The 22,985-nt window shown below is 35.2% G+C and overlaps 1 protein-coding gene across 14 annotated transcripts in view; it reads right to left on the bottom strand.

The window, feature by feature from the left end:
• DCAF6 (DDB1 and CUL4 associated factor 6) overlaps positions 1 to 22,985 on the bottom strand; it is a 179,441-nt gene that overhangs the window by 61,873 nt on the left and 94,583 nt on the right. For 8 of the 14 annotated variants that reach the window (XM_043449957.1, XM_043449940.1, XM_043449924.1 and 5 more), the window contains 3 exons: positions 21,353 to 21,446; positions 19,954 to 20,073; positions 18,242 to 18,502 (listed from right to left, as the gene is read on the bottom strand). In XM_043449957.1, coding sequence (XP_043305892.1) covers positions 18,242 to 18,502; positions 19,954 to 20,073; positions 21,353 to 21,446 — 475 coding nt within the window. Of the gene's footprint in view, positions 1 to 7,102; positions 7,274 to 18,241; positions 18,503 to 19,953; positions 20,074 to 21,352; positions 21,447 to 22,985 lie in introns of all 14 variants that reach the window. The other 6 variants (XM_043449875.1, XM_043449857.1, XM_043449904.1 and 3 more) reach the window with 1 other exon arrangement.

Raw genomic sequence — 22,985 nt, forward strand, 5'->3', positions numbered from 1 at the left:
AAGAATTTGTTTTATAAATAAATGGGTTCTACTGTTTGGAAAACACTCGTATAAAGTAAGGCAGCATGATGAAATGGAAAATGCACCAGTCTAGAATTAGTCAGTGTTGATTCCAACTTTGGTTTTGACAATAAATTAGCTGTGTGACAGAGGACAAGTCACAATATTTTTAGGTCTAACACTCTCCTTTCTTCCTGGTCATTCTAGAGATCTGGTAACTAAGAAAGGCATGAGGGAACAGAAGGAGGTAGCTACTATTACTGGCTTGGGTTCCAGTGTCCTAGTAGAGCTACAGGAAAAGAGAAAATGTGGATAGCAAGCATACATAGCTCTCCACTAAATGGAAGAATAATTCCTAGTTTCTAACAACCTATGCCCTGCTGCTGCTGCGAAGTCACTTTAGTCGTGTCCGACTCTGTGTGACCCCTAGACGGCAGCCCACCAGGCTCCGCCATTGCTGGGATTCTCCAGGCAAGGATACTGAAGTGGGCTGCCATTTCCTTCTCCAATGCATGAAAGTGAAAAGTGAAAGTGAAGTCACTCAGTCGTGTCCGACTCTTAGCGACCCCATGGACCGTAGCCCACCAGGCTCCTCTGCCCATGGGATTCTCCAGGCAAGAGTACTGGAGTGGGTTGCCGTTGCCTTCTCCGAGCCTATGCTCTAGTTCTTAGCAAATGTTGTTCATAAAAACTCTGCACTTTTGACTGATCAGTAGCTATTTATAAAGACACATTATTCTCCCAACAGTAAGTATTTCGATTTATGAGTGACCAAAACTCAATAGCTAAGTTTTCTAATATATCCTTGATTCTTAGCAATTTTATACCACTTGACTGCTTGTACACTTAAAACTCTGAATCCCGCTACCAGGACGACTTATGTTAATTTCAAACTGTCTACCTTCTGAGGTAACCAGTTTGGTCATAAATTTTTACACTACTAGATTTTCATAAAGCATGATCATTATTTAAATAACAGTATCCTTATCACTGCTTCATCAGAATATTCAGCTCAACAAATCTGTTGCTGTTGTGTAGTCACTAAGTTGTGTCCAACTCTTTTGAGATCCCATGGACTGTAGTCCACCAGGCTCCTCTGTCCATGGGATTTCCCAGGCAAGAAGAGTGGAGTGGGTTGCCATTTCCTTCTCCAGGGGATCTTCCTGACCCAGGGATCGAACCCACATCTCCTGCAAAGGCAGGCATTCTTTACCTATGAGCCACCAGGGAAGCGCCAACAAATCTGTACTAAACAAAAAAGAAAATGGAAAGACGGTAATTTAACTGGTTCCCTAATCTAGTCATACTATATTTTCTTTTATAAGATTTCTTAAATAACAATTTCTGAGTTAGATACAATATTCCTGTTTATGTTCTTTCTGAAGAGCAGATGAGTCAATCTTTGGAAAAAAACATAATTATATTCTTTAAGAAAAACGAAAAAATGTGAGTCAGTGAAATAAATATTGGAAAATCTTCCTAGAAAGCCTCTTATGAAATATTTTTTATCCCTTTGGATCCATTATACATTCCATTATACTCTTCTTAAGAGCCTGAGAACAACTTTCCATGCAATCTTTTTTCAAATATTTAATTTTGTCACGAATATTATGGAATGCACAAATCTTAAGAAATAAAGTGCATCTTATGCAAGTTTTTAAATAAAACACATTGAGAAAGGATCAAAATGCTGTCATCTCAAAGAACTGTGTATTTTCAAACTCTTGAAGTATTTAATTAATGAAGCTTAGGTTAATGCAGAAAGATAATGTTAAATTAAAAGGTCTTCCTTCTTGGTTTTACAGTCTGTCCAGATATTATGTATATCTGGGGAATAATCTTTCTTCACATGTTGAAGACCAATTTTTAAGAAGAAATACTTCTTGATCATTGCTTCCATTCTATTTTTAATTTTGGGTACTATGCAACTGTTTTTGAAATGATTACTTTCCTGTTACATAAACATTTGAAGTAAAATGTTTCTATATCATTAGATATTCATAAATATAATACCTATAACTTCTAATTTACAGAAATACTTCCAAATATTAACATAATAATCATCAGAATATCTAATATTAAAAAAAAGTAAGTATTATTTCAATGGTTTTTGCTTCAATGTTTGCATACTCTACTCCAACTCTCTGTGAAATATCTTCTAGAAAGCACTATCACAAAATAAAAATTGACTATATGGTCCCATTATAATTTATTACAAAATGCAGTACAGTTGGTCAGCTTATTGCCAGTCTCTTAAATTATTATTATTTTTAAAGTAGAGATAAACTTTAAGCAAAAACTCCTTCAGTCTAAGCCAAGATGTCTCATGCCTAATTACTATATATCCCCAAATATTTCGTGTTCTAGTTTTGAGAAAATTCTTTAGCCCCTTGACATTCAAACTTTCTTAACTGTAGGAAAAAATAAAGAATTATAATTTAAATAACAAACACTCTAGTCAGACTCTCTGGGTTCAAATCCGGCTTTTCTACTCAGTAATATTGTAATAATGGGCAAGTTATTTAACATCTCTAAGTCTCAGTTTCTCCATCTGTAGAATGGGGATAATTATGATATCTACCACATACTGTTCTTGTGAGGATTTAATGAGATAATCTATGTAAGCTACTTCAATAGCACATAGGAAAGGGTCAACTAATGTTATTACTTGCTTGTTTTTCTCAAACATAGTATTGAATGAAAAACATGGAGCACAGTCCCACGTTTAAAGTTCTAAGTGACCCATCACTGTGTTGCTTAGGACCCTATCATTTAAAGTTGTTAAAAAGTACTTGCAGAACTAAGTCAACATCACATCTGATTTACTAAATGCTCATGTTATAAACACTAAAAACCTGGGTCAAATGCATCCACTTGAGAAGTGCTACCTGTAATTAACATCATGGACACTGTGGGGAACTGGATGTTGTACAGAAGACTGTTTTCACAGGACTGGGTAAATGCTGATTTTTTCCAATATGGCTCAGTTTTGAAAAGCCCTTTAAAATATTCACCAATGTTTTATACCCTTTACGGGGTATAAAAATTACTTTTTTCTTTTCCAATTGGCAAAACCGTGCCATAAAGTGAAAAAACAGTTCCTACCTGACACCCCCTCTAGGCTGGCTCCGTGCTCCAGTGGGGCTCTGTGGTGGTTGGGCCAATACCAGCAGACTCCACAGGGTGCTGTCACTCTGAGCAGGAGCCAGCAACCCGTGACTTCAGGGGACCTGAAAGGGAAAGAAAGGCTGGGCTTAAAATCAGCCATATGCCGAATGCCTCTGCCACAGCTGCTTATGGCATTCATCTGAAAACATACATACAGCTCATTCAAAACCCTGAATACTATCAATCTTTCATGGTCGTAATATGAGGATGTCTTTAGGTATTTATAGTAAGTTAAAGCTACTATCATTAAGATAGTCCAATATCATGTGTACTTTTTTCTATTTAGGAGTATAAAGACTTTATACAGTATTCTCTATCCCATCCTTATGCCACGCTAACTAAATAAATCAATAGCTGGGAAACTGAGGCATAAAGCAGCCAAATGACCTGCCCAAGGTCGGTTTTCATAAGGCCAGGAATAAGAACTCAGCCAGTCTAACACCTAGACAGTGATCTGATGAAAGTAAATTCATCTCTTTATGATTAAAAAAAAAAAAAATCACTGAAAGATTAGAAACAAGTTGTGATGTATTTCCTAAAAGTCTAAAAAAAAGTGCACTTTTTAAAAACTAAAAATGTGAGTATTTTACAGAAATATACACTAATTTTGAAAAATAAAATATTAGAAATTAGCTATGAATAATTATCATTTACAGGTGTCAAAAAGTGTCTTAGAGCAGTGGTTTTGAAACGTGCTTCTGAGAGCAGAGGCGGCTTGGGTGTGGCAAGAGGGACGAGGAATCAGGCTGTCATTTCTTAACACTTCTTTTTGTTCAGTCACAACAGTGTGTCATTTATGTATTTTATATTAGAATTTCCCCATGAAATTCTAATTTCACAGCTGAAAAAATGGGAGGGGGAGAATTGTTTAAAATGTATATTAACATCTATCTTATACAGTTCATTTTAAATACTGCTTGGTGCCTTGGAGAATTGTTTAAAACGTATGTTACAATCTATCTTATACAGCTCATTTTACTGTTTGATGCCTTAGAATGTTTTAGTTTTCAATTGCCAAGAAATATTGGCATCAGACATGTTCTCATTTGATCCCATTAAAATGTAGACTCTATAAAAATGGCTTGAGGGTTTGATGCCATTTTCCTACAGAAATTAGGTATTAGGTAGCTTCATCTAATATTTATCCTGTCACAAAATATTCTCATGAGTCCTATACTTTGAAAAAAGAATAAAATATTTACCAGACAATGTAATCACTCAGAAATTCTGCATTTGTTAAAGTTTCTTGGTTTCCAAAATTACATTAATGCCTCCTTTGAATATCTTATACCTAAAAGACTTAAACAGGTGAGATGATGATAGAAATATAATTTACTGATAGTATCATCATTTGCTGACACTGTGAGGATATCAAGACATAATGGGAAAATGTTTTATGAGAACTGAGCATTAATCTATTGCTAAAAAGTTAAAATATAGAATGTTAATTTTCTGCTAACCATATTCATGATTTTAGTAGTAGTATCTAGCATGAGTGAATGGATCAATTAATGCCCGTAATATACACACACAAAATTGTATTCATACATTGTGAAATGTAGGAAAATGTTTTGTGAATTGTTGTTCAAATATAACCAATCTCCCTGCTGAATTTCATAAATTTTTCTACTCTGTATTTCTAAAATTGGGATGTTCCAAAATGAAGAATTTTGCATTAACTCAACTCATCTTTCCTCTTTTTCAAGATTTACTAAATGGACAAGATATTCTTTGTAACAAACTAACAATACATTATTCAGCTGTTCTTAAAGTTTTTAGTTACCAAGCAGTGTTCCTGCCATGTGAAGAAAGAGTAAGATAAAAGTAAGGCTAACAAATGAACCTAGGGCATGTTAGAGGTTAGATTACCAGTGGTCTTACATGCATGCTGCGTCAGAAAGCATACGGTACAGACGTGTATAGCCTATCTCACGCTGTAGGGCAGAGCAGACACACACTGAGTAAGGGGCCTCTAACACTGGTCCATGTGGGCAGCCTCAGGGGCCCAAGGGAGTTGTTCAGTAACAACAAATAAGATTAACGGGTTTCTCAGCTGCAAAACTGGCAAGGTATCTGACTCAACACTGGCTTTGTAAAAATTACCACAAATGCACTGGTTATCAAACTAGGTATTATTTAACAAGAATGATGCTAAGAGTGGGGAAAACAGCATCTTATTTCACAAAAAACATATAACCACCCTAAAGCTTTTTGATTCTAAAAAGAACTGGTTTCAATTCAAATTAATGAACTAGATATAAAGACTCAGTGTCAATATTTTCCTAATGTCCACAATGTATATTTCTTTACCAATAATGTAGGCAGTTTTGTTTTATACTCAAATTCACTCTAATGTTTGGTTTGTTATCTGCTAAATTTCAGTATTTTAAAAATATTTATACATGTAGAGACTTCCTTCTTATTGTTTTATATGTTGTATATTTTTACTTTTAAAACCCCTGTGCTAACCATGTGTGTGTCCTCAGTCACGTCCCTCCCACTCTGTAACCCCATGGACTGTAGCCCACCAGGCTCCTCTGTTCATGAGATTTCCCAGGCAAGAATACTGGAGTGGGTTGCCATTTCCTTCTCCAGGAGATTTTCCTGACCCAGGGATCAAACCCAGGTCTCTGGCATTGGCAGGTGAGTTCTTTACCACTGAGCCAACAGGGAAGCCCTGTGCTATACAGCACAAAATCATAGCAAAATGTCTTAATACTAAATGTTACAACTGTAATCGAATCAAACTTTCTTATTAATGTATGGGAAAAGATTGCTCTACGGTAAAAAAAAAAAAAAAATGAGAGAGGAAAACATCTTTGCCTCACTGATATTCTATTTATATAATACCAAGTTAAAAATCAGGTCCATAATTTGTTACAAATATCACAGCTATATTGCAGTTATTTAAATCTATTTTATTTCACCATGGTATTATATAATATGCTTTTGTTGCCACAGCACTTAGTGGAAACAGATACTTATTTATAAAGAAGAGGTTATCCACTTCTAACAATATACAGATTAATTCCAAGTAATTTAGTCAGAGTTCTCAAAGTAATTAATTCCCAACTCATCACTCCTTAGAGTGGCAAAATAAAGTATGTCAAAGCAGTAAATCTCATTAGCATGACAGCACCTACTGTAGTACCTATAAGATGTATATTTATTATCTTTCTTGAAAGAATTAACTTGACATTACTCTATGCTGTGTCTCTCACTAATTCTTTCAACAAATGTTTACTGAGCATCATGAGCTTTTTGGCTGTTAAAAAAAAGTGAGCCACTAAAATACTCAATGAAAAAGAGAGTAGTACAGATTATTACTGTCTTATCAGAGTTTTATATATTAAGAACAGGAACATAAAACCAGAATATTTTTCCTGCCCTACATATGAGAAAGTTGAGTATGTGTAGGAGGACTATGAAAGCAAATATTGAAAATTTTCAAATGATTACAGAATTGGATGATTGGCCAAAATCTAGTATTACTATGTTTATGTGGCAATAGAAGTACTGGTTAACTCTCAAAGCAAAAAAATAAAAAAGAGGAGGAGGTAGGAGCCATAAGCACAGATATCATTTCAAGATACAGGAAATTTCAATAGAAATATCAATGCAGGCTCCAAATTCACTAGATTATTAGATGGTAGCTCATTAGCTGTAGAAGTAGTAAATATTTGCCCTTCTCTAAAATTACAAATAAAATAATAGATTATTTTATATTCTTCTTGCTAGCAAGTGCTGTTGGCAATCTGTCCTTCTAGCCATGTGATGATAAATTTCACCATATACTAAAAATGAAGAGAAAAGCTTCAAGCGCATCAGCTTTCTTTGAAAGGGGAAAAGAGAAGCATCTTATACACAGCAGCAGTGTTAAAAAACAAACCAAAAAAACTATACCAGCTGCTTAAGGACACTTGATATTAATAACCTGAAGTCTGAGGGTCCTGTGAAGAGCCCTCAGGAGAAGACTGATCAGAGGTGGAAGGCTGTTGCTGGGTACGCGCAGCTAGCTCCTGCTGCCTCTGCTGCTCAGCCCTCTTAAGCCTCAGTTGTTGCAGGCGCTTACGGAGCAAAGCTATCTCAGGCCCCCTTAGAAATTCTGACACAGATAGGAAAACAAAGATGAAAAGATAGTAGTGAAACAGAAAATAGTAAGAATACAATTATACTTTAAAGAGAGAAGGGTATAAATAAAACACATCTCACAGAAGAATACTAAAAGCAAACTACTCATAAAAAATCACTGATCATTAAATTATGATAAACTATACACACTTATATACCCAAATGCTTCTGTTTAACTATGATGAATAAGACAGAGTTCTCTAAGAACATTTATGTAATTATACAGAGTGAAGGTAAAATCTTTCATAGTGAAACATTGAAAAGTGAACATTCCTTTCCTAATTGCATCTCCTTTTACAACAATTAGAAAATGTCAGTTATCTCATTTAATCTATATACAAAAACTACTTTACAAATTTCAATCAGATAATAATTAAGATTATGAAAAAGTTATACATTTGGAAACAATTCTTGAAATTTATTAGTAGAGAGCCCTTTAAAAAGGTAAAAGCTACATATTTTTCAGCTAAAATGTTTCTTTTTATGTTAGAATTATCATTTACTTTTTCTTTTAAGATGAACAATATACATAATCTTTAACATTTTCTTATACTTCATCTGAAGCAGTGGCCATAGATAAAAAATAGTATAACATGAAATTGTGCAGAAAATGCTGAGTACCTAACTAAGTATGAGGCACTGTTTTAGGTTCTTGGGATAAGTAAAAATTGAATAAAAAAACAGTTCCTACTGATGTGTTCTGAGAAGAAAACATACTACCGTGTATCTGTTTGTGTTTGTACCAAGTAGGGATAACTGCCATGAAGTACACTGGGCAGGGTGAGAGGGGGTGATGAAGATAGAGGGGGACTGGCCGCTGTTTCATACATGATCACCATGGAAGCTTCTTCTCCTAAGATGACTTTTGAAAAAAGACTTCAAAGACGTCAGGGAGTAACCCACATGGCTATCTGGAGGAAAACTGTTCCAGGCAAAGAAAAAAGTACAAGTGCTCACAAGGGGAAGTGTATCTGGATGTGGGATATATATGCTACAGGTAATGACAGAAAAATTTGCTGATAGCTTGAATGTAGAGTGACCCCAACGTTTTCAGTGTAGATAACAGGAAAAATGAAGTTGCCATTTACTGTGAGAGGGAAGAGCAGAGGAGGAGGAAGTAGTACCTAAGAAAAAAATGAGTATCCAAACGGAGAAACTGAATAGGGACTCACTATAACAGGTTAGAATTCACCAGTGAGTCTGGATGTCAAGGACAATGTCACTTTCAGTCACTGAAACAGTAACTAAAGAAGTCTAAGAAGTAAACTGAAGGGAAGAACAGCAAGAATAAGGAGAATGCAAAAAGGAGACTGGAGGACTGAGTAAACCAAGTTCTATAAGCTCAGGGATCAAAGTATTTCAGGAAGGATAAAGTTAGCAGCTGTGTCTGCTGATACAATGAAAAAGACACTGACCAAGAATTAACCACAAAAAGAAAAAAAGAAAAAAAGAACTAACCACAAAGAAAATGGCTTGACAAGAGCCATTTGAGTGAAGTCACAGAGGCCAAAACCTGACTGGAATAGGTTCAAGAGAAAAGGGAAGTAAAGAAGGAGAGGGACAAAGCATATGTACTTTTTCCAGAAGTTTTGCTGTGAATGGGGAAAAGAGAAATTGGCTGACTGTTGGTGGGAGAATAGAATCAAGGGAGGTTTGCTTTAGTTTGGGACAGACTAAATATGTTTGTAGACTGATGGACATACACTTAATTGGAAAGAGGAGAGAAAATAAGAAGTGGGCAAATGCAGGAATGATGTCCTTGAATAGACCAAAAGAGATGAATTGCAATAGATAAGAGGAGGAATTGACTTTAGACATGTACATAAAAATTTCATCCACTCTAACAAAGTGGATGTACTACCAAGTATATGTGTAGAAATTAGTTGTAGATCTGATGTAGGGAGTACATGGAATTTCTCTCAGTGACACAGCAAATTATATAAATTACCAAATAACTTTCAGTTAGTTCAGTTCATTCACTCAGTCATGTCCAACTCTTTGAGACCCCATGGACATCAGGCTTCCCTCTCTATCACCAACTCCTGGAGCTTGCTCAAACTCATGTCCATTGAGTCAGTGATGCCATCCAACCATCTCATACTCTGTTGTCCCCTTCTCCTCCTGCCTTCAATCTTTCCCAGCATCAAGGTCTTTTCAAATGAAGTCAGTTCTTCACATCAGGTGGCCAAAGTATTGGTGCTTCAGCTTCAGCATCAGTACTTCCAATGAATATTCAGGACTGATTTCCTTTAGGATGGACTGACTGGATCTCCTTGCAGTCCAAGGGATTCTTGTCTTCTTCAACACCACAGTTCAAAAGCATCAATTCTTTGGCACTCAGCTTTCTTTATGGTCCAACTCTCACATCCATACATGACTACTGGAAAAATCACAGCTTTGACTAGACGGACCTTTGTTGGCAAAGTAATGGTCTGCTTTTTAATATGCTGTCTAGGTTGGTCATAACTTTCCTTCCAAGGAGCAAGTGTCTTTTAATTTCATGGCTGCAGTCACCATCTGTAGTGATTTTGGAGCCCAAGAAAATTAAGTCTGTCACTGTTTCCATTGTTTCCCCATCTATTTGCCATGAAGTGATGGGACTGGATCTTAGTTTTTTGAATGCTGAATTTTAAGTCAGACTTTTCACTCTTCAGCTTCTTTTATATAGATTATAAGAGTGCAAATTTGGTTTATTGTTTCAGAATCAATCATGCCAGAGATACTAACGTTTGTTACCATGTCCTCTATTTATAAAGAATTTTATTCAATTAGCAGTCAAGATTTCACAATTCAAGTATCATCAGTCTTTTACTGCCAGTTCCTCCTAGAAAATTCTCCATACCAAGTAGGACAGTATTCACTAACAAATTGTAATGCTCAATATTATTGTGTCTTCTTTTTAAGTATATACGTATTCTACAGTTATTGTCAGCCTAGTAGTAACACTTTTAGCAATATAAAATAAAGCATTATTATGCAGCCATGAAGTTTGTCATTTTATACTTCAAAAGAAATTACCATAGAGAGATAACAGATACATCAAGTTTTGCTTAAAAAAAAAAAAAAATCACAAAATATTCATCCAACTTCATGGTTGTTTCAAACCATCTCTCTTGCAGTGACAAATGCTTTATGGGGATATGAGTCTCCATCCTTGACCCACAAGACAATGACGATGTAGCAAATCTACCGTAGCAGGCTCTAAGTATAAGCAGTGATGTTCTATAACTTAGAAAATTAAGATTTAGTTATGATAATGTCATGAACATTAATTCAATGCTCCCAGTGCCTTTTAAAGAAGGATTTGTTTGCTTACTTACAAGGATGGTTGTATGTTTAAAAGTTCAAAAAAAAAAAAAAAATGAGGCTAGGGAAAGAAGTCATCACAGACCTAAATAGAAAAGGTAAATTTTGAATTAAAATTCCAAGCAGAAATACCAGTCTGAGCAAATAGTACTGTTAGCAGTTTGAAATATTAAAGGCATGAAAGATACATATACATTACATTCTTTTAAAAATGTATAAACAAACATATACCATCTGTGATATGAATAAATACTTGGAGACTTAGTTTTCGCTAACATTAACCAAAATCAAAAGTGAATACGAGTATCTTTGGGCTGAATTTTAAAAACAATAACAACAACAACAACAAAAAATGCTCAACAATGAGCCAGGAACTGCTAACGGGAAATTTGTACTTCCATCTGATACTGCTAACTCTACTCTTCTTGTTTTTAAAGAATCTAGGCAAGTCTCCATAATGACAATTCCTACTGATGTAAAACAACAATAAACTATAGGTAAGCTCAGCCAGTAAAGAATCCACCTGCAATGCGGGAGGACCTGGGTTTGATTCATGGGTTGGAAAGATCCCCTGGAGGAGGGCATGACAACCCACGCCAGTATTCTTGCCTGGAGAATCCCCATGGACAGAGCAGCCTGGCGGGCTACGAACATGCCATGGGGTCGCAAAGAGTCAGAGACGACTGAGCAACTAACGAGCACAGCACAGACCCGAGGAAAGTCCATCTGGTTGTAACCTGCAGTCCTGCCTCTCTTCCAGTACATAGGTTCTTTTGTCCTGGACGCTGGATTATTTTTACATGTCATTTGGTGGTACTTTATCTGCTTGCTATCACTCCCAACTTGCTCCTTCGTCCAGGTGATCCTTGGGTATTTTTCCTCCTAGAACAGAGGCAGGAAATAGATGGGCTCCAGGCTAGGTATTTACAACTGGCCTCATGTTTACATTTCTTGGGGCTAAAAAGATGGGCTTCAGGCCAGACACTTAACAACTAGGCTCCTGTTTGCATTTCCTGAGACAGGAGATAGGCTAGATATTTACAACCAGCCTCCTTCAGAAACAGAAATAACAACAGAAATTGGGTAAATGGCCTGACTTTGTCTCCTTGAGGACACTTTAAGACAACAGTCATGGCAGACACAAAGAGGGGCTAAATCCTGTTGAGAAAAGATCAAGAGATCGAGTATTATCTACCCTTGGGGCAAGGGAGACATTGCACATGTTCAGAAAGCCTTCTCAGGGGTCAAAAGGAGGGGGTACCAACCCATAATGTGTGATGCCACAGGTGACCCACTGGCCTCTGAGCTGGAAATCATTTTGGAAAAAATTGTGCATGCGTACTGGAGAGGGTCCTAAAGAATTTCAGATGTGGAAAAAGAAACCAAGTAACTGGCCAAAGATAAAGACCCGGAAGAACTGCTCTATATACATGATTTAACTTCCTCTTCAGGAATGTGCTCCTCCACATTCGGGAGGATGCCCACACCCTTCCTCTCAGGGTGTGCATCTCTGCCTTACTCCAATTTTAACTAAACCATTTCTCTGCGTGCTCTCTCACTTGTTGTGCTGTCTCTCTAATAATAAACTTTGTACCTGTTTTAACAGTTTTGCCTCCATGAGAAATGCATTTTTCAATGGGGGCAAGAGCCAGGGAAAACTTGCTTCTAACCAGTAGCTCTTGCTGGTCTGATGGTTAGTATTTCTGATTTTCATCCAGGCTTTTTGTTGTTGTTGTTTAATCATTAAGTTGTATCCAACTCTTTTGTGTGTAGCCGCCAGGCTCCTCTGTCCATGGGATTTCCCAGGCAAGAATACTGGAGTGGGTTGCCCTGACTTCCTCCAGGGGATCTTCCTGACCCAGGAATCAAGCCTGTGTCTCCTTCATTGCAGATGGATTATTTACCACTGAGGCACCAGGGAGGCCAGGCTACACACATTCAATTCCTGGGCAGGGAACTAAGATCTCACTTCATGTCACCATTCACTGCTATCTCCAAGATCAGAACTGGTCATTCCTTTACTGATTTACAAGTTCCTCTGATCGCTTCTTTAGCTTCCCCAAAGTGGTCATTAACCTAACAGTTCCACTTTTTTCTACTCTCTAAACTGCATATATCTCATCTGATTAGACCCTGACCCTTTAAAGGAAACTGTAAACTGTATTCTCTCAGCTTTGAAAAGTTTGCTTTGCTATGCCATACAACAGAGTTTTAACTTCCCCAGGAATTTTTCAACAGAGGTCAATTCCACCATAAAGATTCTGAATATACCTAAATAAATGTCAAAACTTGAGCTGACGCAGAAATCTGTAAATAAGCAGGAATCCACACGTAAGTCATTATGTACTATCATAAAAAAATTCAGTTCTCATGGTCTGCTGCTGCTGCTGCTAAGTCACTTCAGTCGTGTCCGACTCTGTGCAACCCCATAGACAGCAGCACCAGGCTCCCCCGTCCCTGGGACTCTCCAGCCAAGAACACTGGAGTGGATTGCCATTTCCTTCTTCGATGCAGGAACATGAAAATGAAAGCGTAGTCGCTCAGCCGTGTCCGACTCTTAGCAGTGATCCATTAACTAGAAACACATGGATCCTCTAGGTGACGCCGCTCAAGGTGAGCCCCCCAAACTAAATTTTTTATGTACTGATATCCTTTACCCAATCCAAAGAAACCACCTTCTCTTTCTTAGATTAAAATAAGACCAAAGGAGGAAATTAAAGTATAACACATTAGAATGACTATCTCATTTAACACACTCTCATTACAAGAAGCTCCTTACCATGGGAAAAAAATTACAAATAACACACAAAGGCTTAGTTTGAGAAACAACTAAAACTGATGTCTGATAGGCATTATTGAGAAAGAAAAAAATATTTTGTAGTTACTTTGAAATATTTTTTATAAATAAAATTATGAAGATCTCATTTTAACCTTATATAGTTTCAGCTCATATTCATACCTTTCTGGTCTTTAAATAGGTAATCTTATAACCATATTTTCAAAAGCACCATCTTTTGTTAAACATTCAAGAAAAGACCATGAATAAGAAACAAAATGTCTAATCAGATTCTGTGCTATGTATACAGAATGTAGTTTCAAATGGTCTATAAAAATAAAATTCAAGAATACAAAGGATGAAGAAATTCAAATTTTAAAAGAGTGACCAACTGACTTCAAACTCCACTTGAGTATATTATCTTCCTAATTCAGCTACAAAACTCAAAGTCAATTCAGTGGCCCCTCTAGATACACTACTCTTCAGGCACGTACTTTATATATTCATGTCACTGTGGCTCCATTTTTTCTCCTACCCATATTTTACCTGTCCTGATTTCATCATGTATCAAAATGATTTTTTAGGAGTATTTCCATAAGTTACCATAAAGTATTTCTGGAACAAAGTAAGAAAAAAGTATCCAGTCTTATGTTGTCTGGAAAGTCAAGGGCAAATAATGAATCCAAAAACAATAAGTTACCAGATATCTATTCACAGCATCTTCCCTACATATCATCAAATTTGTGGAGCCTACTGGAAACATCCAGAATGAATGAAATGGAACTGAAACTATAAAGACTATCAAATAGCTAAATATACATTACATAGGTTATACCAGCTTAAAGGACTTAACAGTATCTTTAAGAAACTTATGATAGATAAAATCTCTGTCTTTATGAGAGCATATTTTAATGAGAAAATAGTCATAAACAAATCAATAAAAAATAAAATAATTACAATAGGGCTATACAAGACAATAAAATTCTGGGGCAGGAAGGAAAGGAAGATGAACCTAGCTATGAGAGTTATGAAAGACCTCCCTTGGGTGACATTTGAGCTGAGAACCAAAAAAATAGGGAGAACCAAGGGAAGAGCTTCTCAAGTACAGAGATCAGTAAGTTTGTTACAAAGACTCAGAATCCAAAAGAAAGAGGCAAAAGAAAGCCTACCATATTCAAGGAACTGAACTGAATCAGTACAGCTACGTGTGATGATCATTAGGAAGACAGAGTATGGTACGAAATGAGCCTAGAAAGGTAGACAAGGCACCAGCCATAAAGATTCAGTTCAAAAGTCTTTGAGGAGTTTTAGATGGCAAAGTTCCAAAATCTGATTTAATATTTTAAAATACTCATTTTGGCTGCTGCATGGAGAATAAAGTATAAGGGAATAAGAGTACTGGGTTGGCCAAAAAGTTCATTTGGGTTTTTCCATGACATCTTGTGCAAAAAACTTGAAAGAACTTTTTGGCCAATCCAGTAAGATGAAAAGAAGTAAAGGGTATCTTAGATACAGAGAAAATAGATGATGAATTGGGTGAGGGACATGAAGGAAAGCAAGGAATCAGATCAGTAACCCATAGTCTGTTAAAATAAGAAAATAAGCAGTAATTATAATTTACTAAGATATGAAATGATCAAGATGAAAGAGATTAGTGAGATAGGAAGGGTAGGAAGATAAATTATAGCTGGACATTTTAGACCAAAAACAATAAATTACTGGATATCTATTCACAGCAAAGATAATCAAAACAAAGTGTTAAATAAGCAGTTGGACACAGGAGTAAGTAACTCAGGGTAGAAGATCAGATTGTCAGTATACATTTGGAGATATTAAATGCTCCAGGAATTGATACAATTTTATGAGGGACAGAGTCCATGTAGAGAAGACAGCACAGGCTATGGGGTTCTACTAAAATATTGACAAGTAATTATAGAATGAGAACTATCAACAATGGTTACTGAAAACCAGAGATGCTAATAAGAGTTAAGTAGGCAAAAGTGGTATCACAGATGCCAAAAAAGAAAAGTGCTTCAAGAAAGAAGTGACAGACTATGCTAAATATAACTGGGTTAAAAGAAAGAAGTATACTTTTGGGGCAAAACGGAAGTCAGTAGTGACTCTGACAAAAAGTTTCAGTGAAAAAGGAAGTTAAAAGGCAGATTAGGGTTGGTCGGTAAGTAAGTGGAACATGGTGAGAAAAAGGAGACAGTATATGTCAGCTACTCTCATGAAGACTCTGATTATAAAAGGAGCAAAGACATGGGTCTGGAGGGGGATGTGGGACGATTAAGAGATTTTTTTTAAGACAAGATAATAATAGAGCATGTTTGAGGCGGAAAAGAAAAATTCAGTAGAAAAGGTAATAATAAAGATGCAGGACAAGGAGCAAACTCCTGGAAAAGATGGGAAGAGATGGAAACTGCACTGGTTAGCTTCTGTTAGGAGCAGATACACTTCTTCCCACAATGTGACCACTTCTGTCTTGGACAATGTGAGTACAGATGCTGGAAAGTTGAGAGATTCAAAAGTAGGAAAGTGAATGCTTTCTTCCCCCTACTATGAATGAAAGAAGGTTATCAGCTAGGGAGCAGGATGAGGACAAAGTGTAGTGCTAAAAGTCTGAGAGACATAAGGTGTGAAACTGACAGTTGGAGAGCAATTGTGTTAAAAGACTGTTCTAACACACAGTGCGGAGCACCCAGTGAAATCTGTGGTCATAAATTTCCTCACTAACATTCAGTGACTCAGTTACAGGCTAAGAGAAAGCAAATAATCCGGTTCAATGAGATGGAGTGCTGCCCAGCAAGTCTTCACATTCCCATTGTGCCTCTCCTTCACCCCGGCAAAAGTGACAGAAGAAAAGGGAGGGACATAAATGAAAAATACAAACATTTACAATAGAGAGATATTCACAGGAAAAGCAAGAAGCATATGTTTTCATTTTCTCTATTTCTATGCAAGACAATAACAGAAATCATGGTTCTGAGATGACACTCCCACCAATATAGGCAATTCCTACTACTCAAAAACCCATCTAGACTTAGAACTGAATAAAGATTGAAAAACAAAACACAACATAAAGAGCATTAAGTCCTTATTGTTAAAATGCTAAAGCCTATTGTCAAAACAATCAGTGACATAATCTTTAGATGTTACATCTAACATCAAATCATTTTCCTCAGTAGCAATACTATCTTAGTAACATGGAAATATCCCCATTTTTCCATAGTTTAGTCAGACGAAATTCTTTCCATAACCTACCAGTTAAAAGTCTTTCTTATCTATGAAAAATTTATAGACAAAAGTGCTAAGTAATGTTCAATGTCAGAGGATCATCACAAAAATGTTTTTTTTTCCTTCAATGATTCAATGACTGCAATATCTAATACTTACATCAAATATTAAAAAGGATTTAATAATCTGAAATGCAGTACTAGAATGTGTTAAGAAGCTATGACAAAATGGAAAAATGAAATTCCCTACAAGGTAGTATACTCAGAAATGTGTTTAAGAAACAACTGGAATCAGGTAAGACTCCATGGAGCATAAAAATGAGATAGACAATCTTCGCTAAGCTGTGATCAAACTTACAATTGATCAGACTCTTTAAGAGTATTCCCAAGAATGTTATCACTTCAAAAACTCTTATTTTTACCAATTTTACTTGTTTTGGAAAGCAAACTTTGAGCTGATTTTGTCCCAGCTTCCCAAACCCTCCAAAATATGTTACTTCCCCAAAACTTGAAATGCTGTATCGATGAGAATGTGGAAAACCTAATTTTATAGCTCATCTTTAGCTCATTGTTATAGATAAATTATACACATCTATTATTTAACTGTCATGTAACTGACTCTGGCTTCTACTCTCATAGAAATTGAAAATAAATGACCAAAACTGGGATATACTGATAAAAGTGCTTAATTTAAAACACCTCATATTTGGTGATCTGGTATCAGATTTCAGAGAAGTAAGAATAAAGTACCAACGTGGCAGTTAGGAAAGCTGTTAGGAATTTTTTTTATAGGTTTTAGCTTAGGCCTCCCAGCTGTATCTTTAGTTGCTAACATTTTTAATTATATATGAGTAAAATACTTCCTTAAAAATCCCAAAGAAAAATACGAATGAACATCTTATTAGTTATTTAAAATGCCAAGTAAACTACAGACATATATGCTAAATTACTGATGTAAACAGTAGTACATTCCATGGAGGAGGGGTGTGTGAACATGAAGAATACTGAAAAGAAAATACAATTTTAGTAGAATTGAGAAGTTGATTTTTTTTCATTAACATCAAATACCAAGAAGACCAAGATCTGTTAAAATTTTTTTCATGTAAACAAAGGAGAAATAATTCTTTTGGTAAATTGCATATACATATAACAAAAGACCATATAAAATTCACCATAAAGAACGTATTGAAAGTATTTCATGATTTGAAGAAAAATAATTAAAAAATAAATAAATACAAAGTAACTAATAATAATCAGGGCTATATTTTCATTAACGCCTAGAAAGAAATTTTGTTCCATAATGGTCTATAATGGCCTATAAAAATAATCATTAAGTCAATACATTAAACTATGTCTAAACACTATCTTCTGATACTTACATTTTATAAAGAATTGTCTTGGGTAAACTGAAGTTTCCTGCTATGTGATAAAATTCATGCAAGTGAGGCACACTTGAATTCTGTTTTTAAGTTACATATTCATGTATTACAAGTAATTTTGATCCTTTTTTTCAGCAAGAATAAGTTGATGTAATTCAGTTCCTTTCAAAATAACCCATTAAAATGTTTTCATTATCAAAAATCATCAGATGAATCACAGCCTATTTAAAGAATAACATCCTCACCAGACTGATGATGTGTATGGTGTCCAGACGCCTCAACAGACTGCCTTTGTTCGCTGTCTGGAGAAGACAGCAAAGAAGTAGAATGAGGGCTTTCTGTAGAAGATGATGCCAAATGACCCTGAGTTGACACAGTAGAGGATGTAGAAGGCTGAAGAAACTGTTCATCTGGAGTATCTACTTCCATTGCAGTTTCACCCACTTCCAAATCAGTACTTGATGGGACCGTAGGAAGAGTTGAAACATCTGACTGATTCGTTCCACCTTCAAAAAACACATTGTAATACAAACTGAAATACTAAATGCTTTCCAAAACTAACTCCTCTAAAGAGATATGTTCAAGAAATATATGTGCACACACATACATAGAGAAATAGATAATTTCAGGATATCAAAAGCACCCACTGGTGGTTTGGTACCTTAACCAAACATGCTAATTAACAGGGGTAAAAAACCTACCTATGGCACATTCCTGTTACAATAATCAACCTTCTAAGCAAAATGCTCAACATCGTAGCTTGACTTAGACAAAGCTAAATAACAGCTTGCAAGATGCCTGTAAACAATGTCTTGTTCCTTAAGTTTGAAGATGATAATTCTGACTTAATAGATGGACAGGGAAACCTGGCATGCGGCAGTCCACAGGGTCACAAAGAGTTGGACACCATTTGGTGACTGAACAACAACAAAAGGATAAGGGACTTATATTAATATATTTCCACTCTGTAACATAATAATATCCTTGGGAAAATATTTAATAAAAAATTTTATTAACAAGAGTAAAGCTACAATTAGGTCCGAATGGGATTAAGTTCCCAATTGCCATTTCATTAGCAGTAGTGCTTTAACCACTAAACTAACATGATGAAATCATGATTTTAAAAGGCTTGGATATCTGCTATGTGTTGCGGCAGGTCTTGTGCTATCTGCAACAGAATAATTAAGAATACTCAATAAACATTAAAAGCTTTCCTGATTTTGCTTCAAATCTATATTATTAAAAGAAAGATACAGAATGAATTAATCAAGTTCATGTCTTAAAAGATGCTACTATAGAATATAAATTTTTTTCCTTTAATTATCTTGATTTAAATATATCTTAGTTTAAATTTAAGCACAAATGTGATAACCCTTAAGCAAATCCATAGTCTAAGAAATTTTTTTAAGTTTATATATGCAGAATTTAACAAGAACTATTTATAAAATAAATTCAATAGAAATTTTCATTTTTGGACTTAAAGCATTTAGGAATTAGCTTTCATATTCATGATTTTTGACAGAGATAGGTAACTTGCCAAGATCATAAAGCTAGAAAGTAGTGAACCAAAATATGAAAACAGGTCAGCTAATACCTGAAATAGCAATCAATAACCATTGTATATAAATAACCAAAAGAAGAAACTATTCAATTATATAAAACTTACTTATCCACAGAGTTTAATCTACATCCACTCTCCAAGTACATACAAATGGACTTACAAGGCAGAGTATCAGATTCTGTTACTTTTCTTGAGAAAAGCAAACAATGAGGGCTAACTAAAGGAACAAATAATACCCAACACCCTTTGTCCTCTACTGTTCCACATAATACAGTAAGAACTTTATGATCACTAAGGATATAAAATATGGTATACACTAAATAATATAAATAAAACTGACTTCAAAAAATAGTCTTTGCAAGCCTTCTGGTAGCTTTAATTAATAATGAAAATTACCTCTTGATCGAGATCTTCCTCGTCCTCTGTTGCTTTGTGCAACTTCACTTGCTTCTTCAAACCACCTTGATAACATGTCAGACATTCTCTGCATCAATGACACATTGGGACTTTGCTCTCCTATGATAACAAAACAGGTCTTATCAGTGAACTTAGTAATAAGTCAGGATTTTTCATTAATGTAAAAATCTATATTTGAAGGCCTTTAAAGTGAAAGCAATTTTAAAAAATCAAATTGCTTAAATAAATTATATGAATACATATGTAAATCTACTAGGGCTGTCATCACATTTTATAGTAAATGTATATATGAATCACTCTCTGTCTGTATTTTGAGCTCCTCCTACATCTCTGCCAATCCTGAGGTACTTCCACACTCCTACCCTTACCCCAACCCACATCTTTAGGTCTAAGAGTACACAGATAGGAAGAGCTCATGAATTTTAAGTTGAACAGACTGAAAACATAGCATGACCTCTCTCTTAAATTTCCCTAAACTGAAGGTTTGCCCTCTCACTTAAATTTCCTTAAACTGAATTTATTTTCATCATCATTTACTGCAAATTACATATAGTTGAAATTAAATGAAACCAGAAAATGTTTTATCTTTTTCCTCCCCCCTTTTCTTCCTTCAAATATTTGAGTAGTCTTAAGGGCATTATCAAATTAACTATCCCATCAAATTGAAACTGTGATAATTCTATTCTACAATCATATAATTTAAAATAAAAACTATTTTTGTATTTTCTATGATAGAATTTATTCTATGCTTTATTACCTTTATATAATATAGCCTTATATTTTAAAATATGATGTCAAATAATACAAACACTAATATATTGGAAAATATGCTTTTGATCTTAAAAGCCTTCAGAAATCATTAGAATAAGACTTTGGCTATAGACCCATTTATTATATAAAATCACAAACATTACTTCTATTTTACATGTGCACCTTAACACTCCCAAATAGTAGTTTCTTATGCTTACCAAAGGCATCTGATAGGAGGGAAAAAAAAATTTTTTTATGTGCTCTTATAAAACTCTCAGATTGGAAATTGGGAGTTTTCAATTCTCTCTATATCAAATACAAAGGCAAAAATTATAAAGTTTGATAATACCCAATCTTTCTGTGGCAAAAAATGTATTCTTAGACTTTCAGTGGGAATGCAAAATAGTATATACTCTTCAGAGGGTAATTTGATAACTATCAATATTAAAATCCAATTATCCAGTGACCCACACATTCCACTTTTAGGAATTCATCCTAAGACACACTTGCACAAGTACATGTACAAAGATATATGTACAAAGATGTTTGTTACAATATCACTTATAAAGCAAAAAAATGGAAACAAGCTAAAATATTAATTTTTTAAAAGTTGACCAAATATAGTTACCATCTCTTTCTCGTTCACTCTCAGGCCTTGCTCGGGGTCCAGTATCTGACCAATCACCACGAAGTCTCAAACGTTTAACTGGAGGCTGTCGTAACTAAAAGATGAGAAGAAAACTCGTTTGCTAAATTCTTAAAGCACACCGTATGTCTAATAGAGTCTTTCCATTTTTTTTTTAACTTTCTTTATTGAGATGCTAAATCAAAATATGGGGCTTACCTGGTGGCTCGGTGGTAAATAATCCACCTGCCAACCCATAAGACATGGGTTCAATCCCTGGATTGAAAAGGTCCCATGGAGAAGAAAATGGCAACCCATTTCAGTATTTTTGCCTCAGAAATCCCATGGACAGAGGAGCCTGGCAGGCTACAGTCCAAGGGGTTAAAAAAGAGTTGGACATGACTTAGCGACTAAACAACAACGAAAAACCAAAATATGAAAGACAGCCATAAATATCCATTGATGTTGACAGTCTATACTTAGTATCTTCAACCTAAAGACTGAATGCAACTTTAAAGTCATGTAAATGTGATATCAAATCCCATCATTTTTCAACTGACAAGAGAAAAGTTATCTAACTACATTAAGCCTAAGCTTTCTATTATGAATGATAAATATAGTATAGGTAAAGTAGCTACACACCTAGTTGGCAATAGGAGTACCCACTATTTTACTATTACTGACCATTTGCTCTCTGGTTCTCCCCCAGCATCTATTCCAACCTGCATTACTCACCTCAGTGTCTTTACTCTACCTCGTTCTCATTCTCAGCTACTAACTCTTCCTACTACTTCAGAAAAAATAAAGTCAGTTCTATAGAAACGATAGCAAGCTCCTCAACTTCATTCTATAAACTTATCTACTTCTTAATTTCTTCCAGTCTTTCTTAGCAGATGGATCATTTGTTGTGTTTAAGCCTAATCTCTATTTGTGCTTTTTATTTCATTCCTTGAATAATTATTCTATTTCTATACCTACATTCCTCTCTTCTTTCTTGATTCTTCCTCACAATATACTAAAGGTTCTTATCATTTTTAATAGGTAAAACACTGCAATTTCCTATTTCTATTCAGCTACATTCTTTTCACATGCTTTCTGAAGCTTTACTGTCAAGCTTCTTTTAAAAAGTCTGTATTCATTCTATTTTTATCTACCACTCTTCACTCAATTCACTGAAGTCAACTCATTTTTCCATTGAATTCTCACCCATATCACCAGTGAATGATCAATTGCTAAGTTCACTGATCAATGATAAAATGATCAAAAATCCATTTCCAATTTGAATGGCACCTTTTAGAGATTCTTCTATTTGATACATATGGTATCTGACACTCTTAATCACTCCCTTTAACTTTCACATTTTTAACATCTTTTTATTGATGTATAATTCACATACCATAATATTTACACTTTTAAAAATATTTATCCTTTTAAAGCAGACAAATCAGTGGTATATATTCACAAAAGCTATGCAGCTACTTGTATCTCACTAATCTAGATTATTTTCATCACTCCCCATTTGCCCCTCAACTCTCCTCCTGATAACCACTCATCTACTCTGTCTCTATGGATATGCTTATTCTGGACACATCATGTAAGTGTAATAATATAATATGTGGCCATTATGTATTACTTC

Source organism: Cervus canadensis, chromosome 2 (assembly GCF_019320065.1).
Source record: "Cervus canadensis isolate Bull #8, Minnesota chromosome 2, ASM1932006v1, whole genome shotgun sequence".
Lineage (NCBI taxonomy): Eukaryota > Metazoa > Chordata > Mammalia > Artiodactyla > Cervidae > Cervus > Cervus canadensis.